General features: G+C 39.9%; 1 protein-coding gene across 3 annotated transcripts in view; it reads left to right on the forward strand.

Moving 5' to 3' along the window:
• Positions 1–13296, forward strand: part of srcin1a (SRC kinase signaling inhibitor 1a) — an 80002-nt gene extending 66706 nt beyond the window's left edge. For 2 of the 3 annotated variants that reach the window (XM_082174112.1, XM_082174113.1), the window contains 8 exons: positions 1169–1344; positions 2092–2222; positions 2337–2484; positions 2600–2909; positions 3644–4069; positions 4847–4999; positions 10176–10289; positions 12849–13296. In XM_082174112.1, the coding sequence (XP_082030238.1) occupies positions 1169–1344; positions 2092–2222; positions 2337–2484; positions 2600–2909; positions 3644–4069; positions 4847–4999; positions 10176–10289; positions 12849–12851 (1461 nt within the window). In that variant the 3' untranslated portion in view covers positions 12852–13296. Of the gene's footprint in view, positions 1–1168; positions 1345–2091; positions 2223–2336; positions 2485–2599; positions 2910–3643; positions 4070–4846; positions 5000–6771; positions 6871–8034; positions 8095–8189; positions 8952–10175; positions 10290–12848 lie in introns of all 3 variants that reach the window. The other variant, XM_082174111.1, reaches the window with a different exon arrangement.
• Positions 13297–15875: the final 2579 nt, after the last annotated feature.

Genomic DNA, 15875 nt, shown 5'->3' on the forward strand with positions numbered 1-15875 from the left:
AACTACCACTAGTCCTTCAACATACACTGATGTAAAATACTAGAAAATAAACTCAAGGAAATGGATGCGCATTTACAAAAAGTCATTACGGCGTTCAAGAGACCTTAAACGAATAATATCCATCATTAACACTATCAAGGACATGCTGTGCGAACAGACTTATACTGTATATACACACAAACACGCGCTCTTGCAAGGTCAATTCTATGATATCATACCTTCACATTCAATGTGACAGCTGCATATGGTCAAAGACAGGTCAATGTTACGTATGCGCTCATATATGAGTCATTTGATGGCTGTGTTGTGAAAGATTGTGCAGCTGACCTTCTGTAAAATGGCTACGTTCAGCCACCCCTGAAAGCTCTCGCACTGCATAATGCTAAACCACCACTTATAGCCTTAGACTTACCCTACATGGGACGTGATTGGTTGAGAAGAATGTTGCTCCTGGAAGTTAATCTAGGAACATGTCTTACATTGTATAAATCACTTCAAAGCAGTGGTTCTCAAACTATTTGACTTGAAAGCCTCCACTGTCCAACCTAACATAAGCTAAATATTTACAATATCCCTGCTGTAATTATGACAAAGCTGCTTGTTTTCAAACTTTATTATCAGAAACCAAGAATATTGATGTATTTAATGAATTAACCATGATTCATTTTGTGATTACAGAAGTTTCAAGAACTGTTTGTTCTTCAGTAAAATAATAGTTATTCATTTCTAGTTATTAATTTCCCACACACCTATAGAAGAAGAATGGAGAATAAATTAATGTATAGTTATTGATTTAATGGTTTGTTTTTAAGCATTTAAATTTTGATTTATTAAAAGAAATTATTTTAAAGTCATCCTGCAGCCCCAATATAAAGTTTGCTGAGGCCCTCTGGTTGGGAACCACTGCTTTAAAGTGAAATTTTCCAAAAGATTTTATGATCTCTATTTTCTCTGGAACACAAAAGAAGATATTTTTAAGAATGTTTCCACTGTTTTTTGTCTGTACAATGAAAGTGGGCTTCAAAGTTGTTGTGCACCTCTTTGACTTTCACTGTATGGACAAAAACAGTGTTTGTTTGCATCTTGTCATTTTTGGAGGAACTATCCCTTTAAGCAAACGCAATGATGCTGTAAGTCATTCTTAAAATGTCTATGTGTTTGCGTGTAGTTGCAGAACCAGGACTCCATACGCAGTCTGCTGAAGAGGACAGAGACAGAGCTGAGTCTGCGTCTGTCTGATGCGCTGAGGAAACAGGAAGACCCTCTCCAGAGACAGCGCCTCCTAGTGGAAGAGGAGAGACTCAAGTACCTGAACGAGGAAGAACTCATCATACAGCAACTGCAGTGCGTCTCACACACAAAATGTGCTCATAATGTGCTGATAATGCTGTTCTGGGGTGCTAGCGTAGTGCCATTGCTGCATAATGTGCAAAAAGAATAATATTTCCCAGTTATTTTTATTGCACAGGTTCTAATCAACTCATGTGAAAGTGAAAAGATGCATAAAAATTAGGTATAAAAAGTCTCAGTTAAAGAACTGCAGACCCACAACAACGGACAGCATTTCATTGATTTATTTTGTTCCAATTAAAAGCAGCGGGGTGACTAAATCCACCTCTTCAACTCACTGCCAGATCAGTCGTGTTGCTTTTAATTGATAGCGGTTATTAAGTATAGCTAACTGCCAGTTGATGTGATTCAATTATTAACGGGACGCTGTTTGTAACAAACCATTTTGTGGGGGGTGGATTTATTTGACGTGGTTAAATTGGATTTTGAGTGTAAACACTCTGACTGCGTCTCTGTCGTTTAGTGCTAATACAATACACCCTGCTGCACTGACACTTATTCAAATGCGTGCCGACGCTGTAGCGGGCTTGGGATTTTCTATATAAAAGTTCTACATTTTTGAACTTTTTAAATGTCATAAACATCAAAAAGTGCAAGATTCCCTTCTGTGTAGTAAAACTGAGATCCTCTATAATAACTTCCAGTAATAGGTCATTAATTTAGTGACATTTAACAAACCATGCGGGTTTATGAAACGATCAATATGTCATAAAACTAATGAGAGGATGTTTGTGTTGACAGTGATCTAGAAAAGTCAGTGGAGGAAATACAAAAGGAGACGTCTGTCAGTCACCGACACGTGACAGTGCAGGAGCTGGAGGAGAAAAGCTCGCTGCTGCGGAAACTGGGAGAGACTCTTACGGAGCTGAAGAGTGAGACTCATTTCTGTCCTTCACATCCAGACACTTGAACCTCAGCTCTGTTTAGTTACAGAAGAGAGTCAGCGATGCTCGTTCACTGTTTTTCTCTTTGTCGCTCTCATTCAGATCAGTTCCCAGGGCTCCAGAGTAAAATGCGGGTGGTGTTACGAGTGGAAGTGGAAGCCGTGAAATTCCTGAAAGAGGAGCCACACAGATTGGACGCCCTACTTAAACGCTGCAAATCTATCACAGAAACTCTCACCACACTGAGGAGGTAGACAAACACTTACTGACTGCAATGATTGAATCATTACTAGAGTACCCACATGGTCTGACTCTGTCTCAATTTGCTCTTCATCATTTTGAGTGCTGTAATATGGTTTAATCAGGCAGGTGAATGAGGGAGTATGGAAAGCCCAGGATGAGTATTCCAGCCCCTCTCCTAAACTCGGAGGAGGGGACGATTACAGGAAGAACACAGACTTTGACATTCCAACCAGCCCACCGCTAAACCTCAATGAGACCAGCCTGGCTAACTGGAGCCCTCACTCGGGTCATTGCCACGGCCACTCTAACCCGTCTCATGCTCAGCGGGAGAAAGATTCTCATGGGGTGGTGGGCTCATTGAAGGGACGGGGCCTGGAGGAGCTGGGGGGGCGAGGCGGGTCTGATAAGGCCTCATCTGTGGAAGTGAGACTGGTGAGGAATTAGATTTAAAATCCGAGTAATTGTTTGTCTGTTGAATAATTGTGTTTTAAAATGCATAGAATATCAATACCTTTTTTAATTTAGTAATGTTGTTTTAATATGTAAGTCTGATTTTATTGAAGGTATATTTTTAACATTTAAGGCATTTATTCCAATGTCAATTTTTTTTCATTTTGAATAAAGTATTCAGAAAGGTAAAAATGAACCTTTGTGCCGCTGAAAATTTAAAAACGATTTAATTTATGATTTGAAATTCCCATTGAGCAAAAGTGACAGAACTTACGTTTAGTAATGGGGTTCATACACTACAATTCAAATTCAAACTATTTTTTCTTTTGAAAGAAATTAATGATTTTATTGGGCAAGAATGCATCAAATTGTTCAAAAGTGTCAAAAGATTTGTTTAAAAAAAAACTGTCTATTGATCAAAGAATCCTGAAAAAATCACTTATCACGGTTTCCACAAAAATATGAATCAGCACAATTGTTTTCAACATTGATAATAATAAGAAAGAATATAAGAGACTCCTTTCAAAAACATTAAAACATCTTACAATCCCCAAACTTTTGAACACTAGTGTATATAGTTTTCTTTTAAAATCTTTTGAATGTTTTAGAGCTGAAAATTCGCTCTTGGTGTGAAAAGGCTTTAACAGTGGAGCTTGTTCACTAGCTGTTTTAAAACACTAATGATCTTATAAAATTTCATCTGTGTGTCTCCTCAGGCAGCAGAGCGGGATTGGGAAGAGAAGAGGGCCAGTCTAACACAGTACAGTGCTCAGGACATTAATCGACTATTGGAGGAGACTCAGGCTGAGCTCATGAAGGCCATACCTGACTTAGACTTTGCCGCCAAGCAGATCAAACCTTCTCAGAACCAGAACCAGAATCAAAACCAAAACCAGAGCCAGAGCCAGAGTCCATCTAGCACCAATGCCACACCTGAACACAGGCCTAATAAACCTCAGCATAAACTCTCCAGTAAAGATGGCGGATCCAGAAGAGGCTCGGATGAACTGACAGTGGCAAGGTATCGTACAGAGAAGCCCTCAAAATCCCCTCCTCCTCCACCTCCCCGCCGGAGTTTCCCTTCCTCTCCTGGGCTTACTACACGCAGCGGAGAGATGATCATTCCTGGAAAGAGTATGAAGGTGACTGGCAACATACAGAAATACATGACACTTACACAGATTATGTTGCATGTGTGCATTTATGCATGCAAACTTGCTCAAACATTTATATGCGAGCTGTTCCTGAAAGAGAAACACAGAGAGGAATCAGGGGAACACACTACATCACTTTTATTTGAGTGCAGGGTCTCAAAAAATGTCAGGCATCTCATAAAAGCCACCTGTGTTTGTGGGTGTGTTAGTTATGGTTGATATTTTCTTTATCACCCTAGCTGTTCCTATGGTGATAAATCACCTGATGGTAACGGGTGAATTTGAAAGAGATTGAGAAAGATTTAGTTGGTTCTGTGTGTTCATTTCCCTTGTGTTTACTATTAATTAAGATTGAATCATTACATTACAATATTCTGCACATTTGCAGTCGTTTTGTTATTATTTCATGGAAGTCAATTATAATGTCAGAACAGCCTCAATTTAGTTTAACAAGATTCACACATGCATTCATTTATACATAAATCCATAAATATTAATATTTCATAATATTGATCAATTAATTTATTAATTGTTAAAATTTAATTGATTAGTTATTTAATTCAATATTTTCTTGTTCAGATGTTTTTTATTGAGACTTACAGTCCATATAAAATAATATGTGGGGTCACTGTTATACATGTATATACAAAGAGTATGTCTCCATAGTACATCAAACTTATTTCAAAAGAAAAAAATGTGTTTTACATTTTAAAGTGCATATTGTATTTTCAGATATGTCCTTTTTATATTTGTGTATGTAAACAGAAGTCCGAATCAGAGGAGAGCGAGTCTCTGAAGCCACATGTTAAGCTGCGGAGGAGTATATCTGAAGCCCCCCGGTCGGCCTCCACCCCTCCGACCATCGCTGGTGGAGAGCGAGAGGAGGGCGACGATGACAAGTTAGCAGCTGAGCTGGAGGTGAGCACATGTTTTACCTGAGGAATCGCATCAGACCGTCTGTGCCCTAACGGCTGAAGTGTTAATGTTGGTGATTAATGTCCATATGCCACAAGCACCAGATGTGTCTGCTGTACACCCACAGAGCAATGCAATTACGTTCACACGCACACTCATACACACATAGGTGGGTTCTACCAGTTGGATGGTTTGCTCATTCATTAAACACACATTAGCAGGCAGGAGATCTGAATTTCTGTCTGTGCTCTTTGGCTCATGACCTATTAAGCTCAAATGAGTGGTTTGACAATGTCTTGTGCAATACTGATGTAAAGTGCTGTTAGTTAAGCACTAGTGAGTGTATTGTGGGATACCGCTTGTGTCTAATTTAACTGTACATAGAATCAAAAACCATAACACCTCAAATATGCCACATCACTTACCCATATACTTTATTTCTAGATGAATTAGTAGCTTCAGAGCAGGATTATGCACCACTCCAGTTGAATCTCTTCTACGTATCAATTCTATTTCAGAATTTGAATAGTTGTAATTTGAATTAGAATTTATGGAAGTTGAATAGAAATGGAATGAAATACAAAGAAATGTATACATGTGCTCTAATAGTTTAAATATTATATATATATAATTTTCATAAATAATTATTAATATTGTGTACGGCTAAAAATTTTTTTGTCTTTTTGCCACTCATTGGGTGCAAGTCACTCCGGCCGACAGTGCATACCGTCTGAAGTATTAGTCTTCCAAAACAAACTTACCAACAAAAATCGTACAGACCCCAAACTTTTGAACGGCAAAAGTATTTATATAAACTGTATGGAAAATTTTAAATAAATACATTTGTTTTTCAAAGACTTCAAAGTTTTGACGGTATTGAACTTAGTTTAGAGAAATTACACATATGTAATGATGCAGTTATTCATCACAAAACTTTTAAAGGACTGGTGCTAAATTTCTTTAAACTGCAATTCCAAAACTATCATTCCAATTTAGCATCCTATGTACTACTACTACTAATTCAAATTCCAACTTTTGCCCAATTCTGCTTGAGAACATGCAGCAAATCTTTTAATGTATTTTCTTAATTAATGCACAATTCAATTATAAACTTTCTCCCCAGACGTCTCCATTTACATATTATCATTTTGCCTGGAGTTCACTACAGTGCATTTCTCCTGGCTGACACCACTTGAGCTGTGTTGGTGTTGATTTTAAGCTTCCTTGACCTGCTTCAGGGCAGAAACACTAACAAACACTGACACACAAACTGCAAGGCTCATTAACACCAAGTAGACAGATTTTGTTATCTTGGTTGAGTGGATGACAGGTTAAGCGAGCAGATGTCTCTTGTCCTCCATCCCCACTGCATGTCTCTGTTGGAAACCCTGTGGAGACCTGTGGAGATCTGAGCACTGCTGCAGTGACACCATGCCGACCTCCATCTCAAACCTAATGAGCCTCACAAGCTGCGTCTCAAAACAAACCCATAACTCAATAACACAATACTCACCCACACTCTACATTAAGCATTGATGAAGAAATAGCTGAGATGATAAATAAAGGTACAGTGTGTAATTTCTGATGGTAGGACATGTTCCACCCAGTTAAAGTGATATTGAATGATGGGATTTACAACCCTGTATGTAAATGTGTATGTCCTTAATGATTGACTTTCAGAGTCTCTAGAGCGTTTCATGAGGAATCCTGTTTGAACTGATACTGTGCATCCCATATTTTTTCATTAATTCTTTTCAATCTCCCTGAACGCTCAGCTCTTTGAGCGATATCTGATTCCCCCCCTGCCCTCTCCCAGGAAACACCCTCCTCCTTCTAGTTTACAGCTGTTGCCCCATCTGCCCTCGGCTGGACAGGTAACAGCCACTACTGCAAGCTATTGTGGACTGCTGTTGTACACTCATGCACACTCACACATGCATCTATAGTTTACCCCAAATGCTCAAAGTGTCCCTCTGAAATGTTAGTCATGCTCAAATATAGAGAAATGCTCTCAGGCACACACTCACACACACAAAAACAAACCAGAAAGATATTCCCACATCACAGTGAGCACAATCACAATTAAACATTCACCACCTATAAAGTGTGTGTGTGGCCTTGCCAGTGCATGTCTGCTTTGTGTGTTGAAATGCCCAATTTCCTCCACTGAACCTAAAGGTTGTTTGATATTTTATTGTGGTAGCACTCACCCAGATTTCTGAATTTTGCTGTTTTTAAATTTGTATATGAGCTCTGTGATCTTTAAAGGGATAGTTCATCTAAAAATGAATGTTTTGTCATTAACTCACTCTCATGGCGTTCCAAACCTGTATGACTTCTGTGGCAAAAAATACGAAATTTGGTTTTACTATTCTCTTTTCTATACAGCTAATATGATTGGGGACTAAAAGTAAAAAAAAAAAAAAAAAGTATGCAAAAGCATCAAATATATCATAAATATATCAAAAGTAGTCCATAAGACTCGGGCACTTTATTTCAAGTCTTCTAAATCCATTATACTTTTAATACTAAAAGTTATAATACTTTTGTGTGGTGAACAAACCGACATTTAAATTAATTAAAGAAATATAGAAGAGTTAGATATGTCAATAAATCAGCTAATCCGATTCGCAAAACTAGCCTGAATGATATGTTCACAAATAATGCTCTCAACTCCCTGACTCAGTGATACAATCACAATGGTTAACAGCTCAATGGAGGGAAAGATTATCAGTGAATAACAGTGTAGATTTTAGTAATTTCCTCACAAAACAAGACTATAGCATGTCAAATGGACTATTTTTGGACTACTTCTTTTTGCATTTTTCGAAGCTTGAAGACATGATAATTGCCTTAAAAAAGAGTGACTAGAACAGTCTTCAGAATGTGTACCACTGATTTTGACCGTCATGAACGCAAGTAAATGATGACACCGTTTTTATTTCTGAGTGAACTATTCCCTGATGTGTTTGCTTATTTATGTGTTTTTTATATCATTTTGTATCTCTATGTGTGCTATGCTATTTATGTACCAGCAGCTGACTGCATCTCAGTCTGGTTTACATGAAAACTCCAGTGATTTTACAGAGAAACATCTGGTAAGAGGCTCACATTTACATTAACCTTAGAATCTCATACTTTTATGAATCACATTTTAGGGTTAATTATACAAATAACACCTGCTATATTTCAGATGCAGCATGAGATTACCCCCAGTCCAGTTCCCCAGATAGTCTTGACTGAATGTAACTCTCTCCCCACGTCTCCTTCTGAGGACTCAGCACAGACCAGACCGTCTGACAGTGCTCAGACAATAAAAGACAATAACACTGGAAACGACATCAGAGTAAGCTACTTCAGCCACATTGTGAGGACTCCCCGTCTGTCGCTGTGGAAACAAGACTTGACAACCAGCCAAAAAGTCCCTCGGATACAAGACTTGGATGCTGCCCAGAGGGAGCTCCAGAGTCCTGTCCAGGATGTGACCCAGTCGTGCCCGCCTTTAACAAGGGAGAGAGCAATTAAACAGCCCCTGAGGAGGGAGCCACGGGTTCAGGAGTCTCTCGAGGCGGCGACAGAGACAAAAGACGAGCGAAAGAGAAAGTCGGACACTACGTTGTCTGTCTTGCTGCAAAATGGGCCCGTAGAGACATCTCAAGTCGGTTTGATCCGCACTCAAGGCGTTGGAGGGGAAAAGGAAGACATCTGCCACAGCACGTACCGTCGACTGGACAGTCTGGAGGAAACCATCCGTGAGCTGGAGCTCAGTCTGATGGAGTTCAGCACTGATCCTCACACAGGAGACATCTTGCCCACGTCTGCCCAGACTCAGAGTTCCTCCACCCAGAGATCCGGCAGCACTCGACATACTGAACTAAACCATAGAGACGGAGGAGAAACAAACAGACCCATTGTCCCACCCAAACCGTCCTGCATCAGTTCATCCACAGCCAAGGTTCAACCTAGCCTTCAGTATCTCCTTCATCCCTGGTCTTTCTTTCATTCTTTCAATCTTCTCGGCTATCTTTCTTCCTCTCTGGTGGAAAGGTTTTGGTCTCTTCTGCTGGGTTGCTCAACTAGATCAGTTTGTGCTGTTTTTGCAAATGCTTTGATAAATTGTTTGCCTCCAGCCTCTGTAGAAAAACTTATTGTATCTTTCGCACAATAAATTCTCTTGTTTCCTCCTCTTCTTCATTAGCCTACTCTTTTTTTCCCCTTAAAATGAGTTTGCAATTTGATTACTTCCCCCTTGTCTTATTTTCCTCTGGTACATTGGACATTTTTATGTGGTTTTCTCTTAAAATAAAAAGATAAAGTCCAGGGTAGCTCTTGGAAACTACTCAAGTGATATTGTTGCATAATTTATGTGCTATTGTCTTCTCTCGCATTTGTCTTCGGAAAGTAGTTGTCAGGGTAAACCACCTTTGAGTGAGCGTGATACGAAGCAGCAATCCACCAGACGTCATGTGTATTACTCAGCACCGCTGAGACCACAGCTGATCTCTGTGAGTGACAGAAGGGAAGGATTTGGACGATGTCACTTGTGTTTTCCACTGCGTTGCTCTCAGCCCACACATTTGTACACAAGCCAGCATTGCATCATCCCTCCTAACCATGGTGTTCGAGCCCCTAGCTCTAGGTCGATGCACGCTGCTTTCGTAGGACAGATTGAGCCAGGCAACCGTAGGTCCACATGATTGCAGGCATTAGATCCTCTCACAGAGCCCCTCGTTCAGTGATGTGCTCATTTGCATAAAACACAAAGCTAATGAACCTCCTTGAAGCTTTAAAAGGACTGTTGACTGGTTGTGACTCTGGTCTAGTGTATGATCTTGTGTAGGTAATATATGAAGAGCAAGGAAGGGCTAGAGAAAGTGGTCATTAGTGATTATTGAGAGCTTTTGTCAACATTGTGCAGAAGCAATAGGATTGATAATTTCTGAATTTAATACAAGAAATCACAGGTAATAATATGTTTATGTGTGCGTATAAAAGACAGAGAGGACTGCGCTGAGATGCTTGCATGTGTTCTATTAAAAACACATCACCCTCTTGTACTGTTCTCCTCCTGCACTTCCTCTGACTGCCGGTGACTGCAAAAACACTATTGGAAATTTGATGGAAATTATTAACAAATATAGTGCACAGAACATCTGTTCTTCTCTCTTGTCCATCTCAGACTGGTGGTGCTAGAGCGCTGTCTCGTCTCAAGCATCTGCAGCAAAGCGGATCAGAAAAGGTCAAAACAAGCAAACAGAGAGATGAATTCCTTAAGAACCAGGGTCAACAACAGGTATGATCTAACTGTTTATATATCTATAGTTCTATAATTCTGTCTACTGTTCTTTCATAACTTTCATTTTATATCATTTTGTCATTCTATCTATTGTTCTATGGATCTGTCTATTATTCTATGGTTGTATCTATGGTTCCATTCATCTATCATGTCTGTCTGTCTGTGTGTTGTTCTATCTAAAATTATATTGTTCTCTCTAATGTTCTATTGTTCTATACATTCTATCTATCTAACTAATGCTCTATCTGTCATTCTGCAGTCTAACATTCTATCATTCTTTCTATTTAGGCCTGGTTATCCAAGTTAAAATATTGAACTTGGTCTTGTTTTAAGTCTTAGTCCTAGTTTTGTCTTAACTTAACTCAGTCTTAAACGGATTTAGTCGTCTTCTTAGACTTACTGCTGTGTTAGTTTGTATTATTTAAAATAGTATGCTGAAAGCTATAGATAATTTTCTGCTTGAAACCAATTCCAAACGAATGTCTGAAGGCATTTCAGTAACAGTTCATAGTTTGACTACTGCCGAGAGCTTTTAGGAGATGTGTGTGCGTATGTCTGTGTGTGTCAGTCACAAGTGAAGTGAGGCTGGGAGGGAACTTTTCTAGCAGTGACGGGAGTGGCGCTTTGAAAAAGCTGAATTGGTGCGTCAATCACAGAACATTTGGGACTCTAAAGTGCACTTAAAACCCCCTAACAGAACAAAGAAACCAGAGATAGGTTGGCCTCAGGAGAAGGGGGAGAATGGAAGCATGAAGCCAGAGAATTGGGAAATGTGAGCTCTACAACATAAGCCAAGCGAGTGAGACAGGTGGAGAAAACAGGGGAGGTTTGAAAGATGGATTAGAGGGAGAAAAAGACGCACACTTACACAGACAGCTGAGGGCCTGTGTGCTATAGGTAAGGAGAAGATAGATTATGCTGGTGCGCTGTAAATCTCCTTACTCAGTTTAATAAATCTGGCCCCTGTTCAACAGGCCATGAATATTAGAAAAGAATCTAATCTTTTATGGGGAAGGAAGAGAGAAACAGATATTGGCAAGAGAACGAGTGAGATCAGAGGGTTCAGTGCTACTATAATTACAGGAGAACATATTTGCTGTTATAGGCACTCCTGCTAAGCTGGATATGATCAGGGTTTAGACTTGTCAGTGTAAGAGCTAATTATTTCCTTTGAAGTGGACTGCGTATATCTCCTTTTTCTCTTAACTTTCCTAGCTGCAAATGGATGAAAAACATTTATGTACATTGTACACATCTTTTCACCCAGACTCATTTCATTTATTCCTTTTTTTTTCTGCATGCTGTGCTTTTTGATCCACATTTAATTCAGTTTTCTACTCTAGCCTTCTCTGAAAAGACTTTATCTTTCAAATGATTGCTGTCCCTGGCTGCTCATATAGATGAAAAGTGAATCAATACATCATTGCTCCACAAATACTTAATTCAGTCTTTATTGCTGTTTCTGACCTTGTCTTTATTAGACTAATTGTGAACTGAGTGAAAATTAAATATACACTAAAAGTTTAGGCTCAGTAAGATTTTTCAAAAAAGTCTGCATTTAGTTGATCAGCACTATAGTATTATTGTTCTGTAATTCATATAAGTAATATTGTGTACAATGTATAACAACATCACTGTTTTCTTTTTTAATATATTTAAAAAATGTTAGCAGCCATTATACACTTCGGTATTTTATGATCCTTCATCTTATTATTGTCAATAGTGAAAACAGTTGGGCTGCTTAATATTTTTGTAGAAACTGTAATACATTACAGCAAAATAAAAGGAATTTTCTCAAATTTAGTAAAAAATCCTTATGTTACACATATTTCTTGAAGGTTTCCTTTTATCTATATCTCAGATTTTTTATTCAGATTTCAAATTTTAATCTCCAACCATAGTTGTGTTCTCCGGGGACTTTTTGAGAAGGCTGGGTGAAAAGGAAAAGAGTGAGAGAAATGAAAGAGAGGGAGAAGGTTAAAGGGGAAGAGAGATACAGGCGAGAAAGAGATGGAGAGTCTTTTTCTGCTCTATCAGGGTGGAATAATTGGCACTTCATGTGGAAAGACCCAGGCTCTCTGGGCTCTCTCTTTACCCCCATCACTCTCTTCTTCACTCCTTTTATTGTCCTGTCCATCCATCTTCCTCACAACTGCTTCGAGCAGATCTCAGTCGAACACTTCCAGATTCCTGTCACACAGGAACCGAAAGAGTGTTTGTGAGTACTGATGGAAATAGAGATGTGTATACGCTCATGTTCAATAAACCCTCCAAGATTTTGTGAATGGTCAGTTTCTTCTAACATAGTGCACTGTGAGTGTTTTAAATGTATGTGGATTTGCCCTTATGTGGTGAAATCCACACGTTGAATTGTGTACCAGGCTAGCATCATGCATGAATGATCCTAACCTAAATAACGTTGTCCTGTGTTTGTCTTCCTCCCATCCTCCCCTTCTTCCTGCATTGTCCTCTGTCACCGCTACCTGCCTGCGTGTCACCTGCCATCGTTTCGTCGGCCCTCGTGGCAACCATTCACGTGCAAACCCCTCGACCCAGTGAGCAGAAGTTAGCGACCCAAACCAACCTGACCTGACCAAGGCTTGTCCACCTCCTCCTCTGCCGTCTTCACCACCACTTCTTCATCAGCATCTCCTGACTGAAGCCTACAATCCTTTACCCAGTTCCTCCTAGTTGATCCTATATAGGTTTAAATGGGCAAATACATCATGCAGTTGTCAATATTCTCCAGAGCCTCATTCATTCCTTAGAGAAACTGTCTTGTGGGAGAGATTGACACATTACAGCTAAACCAAACCTTAAACATCTCGCAAAATGTCTTTATTCTTAGTTTTTACGCTCTGTTTCTTCTCTACCCACTCTTTTGTCCTTTATTCCCTCACTTTGCCTTCACCATCCGTTCCCTCAGGCTCTAAGTCTGAACATCAGCAGAGCCAGAGCAACAGAGTCACTCCTCGCAAGCACCAGAGCCGCTAGCTTCTCTGGCCACCTGCCTTCCAGATTACGGAAGTACCCCCAGGAGGTGGCGCTGTCCTCCTTGACTGCCTCCTCCAACCAGGCCAAAGCACTTCTGGCTGGCCTTTCCGCGTCCAGCCTCTCAGCCGAGGCCCTCCTCCTCTCGTCCACCTTCAGAAACCACCGATTACTGAGAGAGAAGAACTTCGACTCCTCAAGCCTTCCTCTTCCCATCTCCAATGGCCGCTCCCCTCTCTCTCCGACCTCACCCACGTCTTCTTCCTCGCCCTCATCACCCTCGGCTCTCACCTCTCTGAGTCTGTCCTCACTGACCCTAAAACCCTCCGTCATCCACAGCCTGGAGTTTGACAAGGAACGGAACAAGACTGAACCCAAGACGGTGACTCGGGATGACATGGAATAAGGAAGGACGGTACTGGAATTGTTTTATATATAGGATGCAGACAGCACAAGTAGATGAAATGAAATGCAACTGACCTAAAAGAAAGTTTTGTGGGGCTTAGATTCTGTAGCTTTTGTTTCTGACTCCCTGTTCCTTGTCTATTCTTACCAAGACAACGTGTGGATAACAGAGATGTGGTGCACTGAGACAGATAACTTACCGTTCTGCCTCGTGGGTTCCCTTTTCTTCAGTTTGTGAGCAGATCCAAACTGTAAACCCTACCTACAATGCATTCTGCCAGTTCCCCTGTAGACAACCAACAGATGGGCTTGGACACTCACCACCAGCCTGTTTCCAGCTCCACCGCGCAGCCAGCATCACACCACCCACGGGAGGCCTGGGGAAGGACTCTTTACCCAAACCCTCATTCATTTGCCAAATCTCACATGTTGGAGATCTAGCTGAGTTCGGTAGATGTCCATCAAGTGTAAAATCAAGACTGTAAGACTATGTAAAACCAAGTAGAGTTGCAATAATCGAAAGTGAGTACTGTAGTAGTTGGTGTTTGTTGAGACGTTTTATTGCTCATATCTATATCAACAAAGGAATGTTAAAAAAAATACAGCAAAAACTTAATGTGAAGGCAACCTCACTCGTTCTAATTGTAGATTTTGGCTATCAGTCGTACTGCTAAAGGAAAATAACTAAAATTGGTGCTATGATTAACATTTTGCTGATTATACACTCCCTTAAAGGGATAGCTCACCCAATAATGAACATTCTGTCATGGTTTACTCTTACATTGTTCCAAACTTTCTTTCCGAATTTCTATTTAAATTTTTTGTCCTACAGTGGAAATCAATGGGTGTTGTTTTGGACCCCATTGACTTTCATTGTGTGGTCAAAAAACATTCTTCAAAATGTCTTCTTTTGTGTTCCACAGAAGAAAGTCATACAGGTTTAGAAAGACATGGGGGTGAGTAAATTACAGAATTTTCATTTTTGTGTAAAATATCCTTTTAATACACATGCACTGCCTAAGAGTCAAATTTTATTCTCAAATAGGTCTTCATAAAGCAATTTTACATGTTTGCTTTAACAAGTTGTCATGGCAAAAGAGTAATTGTTGGGAAATGGAAGCCTGCTTACTTTCTATAGTATATTATGGGATGGTTTTGGTGCTGTTTTTTTCAAGTTCTTAACAGTCACAGTTTCCCTATGTAAGGATATATTTAGGATACATCCCTAATTGTCATTAAAGAAGCACAACAGGTTTTAGAGGCTAAAGTACAATAATCTGACAATCATCAAATGTTCGGCACAAGCTGTCTTAACCTTTTGGCCTCCCAGATTGTGAAATTTAATTCCAATATAAAATGAACAAACAGATGGTTAGGTTCACCGTGTAGGGGTTGCACAAGCAAGAAGACTGAGGGTAATTCCACAGCATGTATGCCAGTGGAAGTGAACCATCGAGTGGAAGACATCTGTGTACTAGAGCATTCCAACAGAGCAATCCTTTGTCCAACCCTTGATTACTTTTCTATCAAAACCACAGACACAGACAAAGATAATTTTAGGAAGGTAATTGTGTGCCAGTTTATGATTAGCTATGGGGATACAAAAATTTCACATACGTTCATGTATCTGGTTATGTTGCATACTGAGTGGTTGTTGTTGTTTTCATTGAGGCTCTGGTTATGCCCACTCATCTTTTCTTATTATTCCAGTTCTCATGACAGGCACACACACACACACACACACACACACAATGTTAAAGCTTTTTTTCCTTCTCATAAGGGTATTCCTATGTTGTGAATTTGTCAGTGCCACAACCTGCAGGTTTCCTCATGAGCTCAGAGAATTTAAATGTGAAAAGGTGAGTGAGAGCGGAATAGAATGAGTTTGAATAGAGGAAAATGGGAGATTTTTCCAGCTTTCTGACAAAATGAATGTGTGAAATTGATTGCTCGTGGTTCAGGGTTTAAAATAATGGCTTAGTAAAGAGTAAATGGCCAGAGAGAGAGAGATTAGTGGTGTTACTCCGTGTCTCGCAGCCAAAATGGCCAGTAATTCATGTCCGAAGTTCACAATGAATCACATGGGAGGTGCTGTGAGAGGCAAAAAGGTCAAGCGTAGGCTGTTACATGCATGGAAACGTCTTCATTTAAGGCATGGCTTGAACACAGTGTTGTTTGAATTTAACA

This window comes from Leuciscus leuciscus, assembly GCF_965113295.1.
Source record: "Leuciscus leuciscus genome assembly, chromosome: 1".
Taxonomy (NCBI): Eukaryota; Metazoa; Chordata; class Actinopteri; order Cypriniformes; family Leuciscidae; genus Leuciscus; species Leuciscus leuciscus.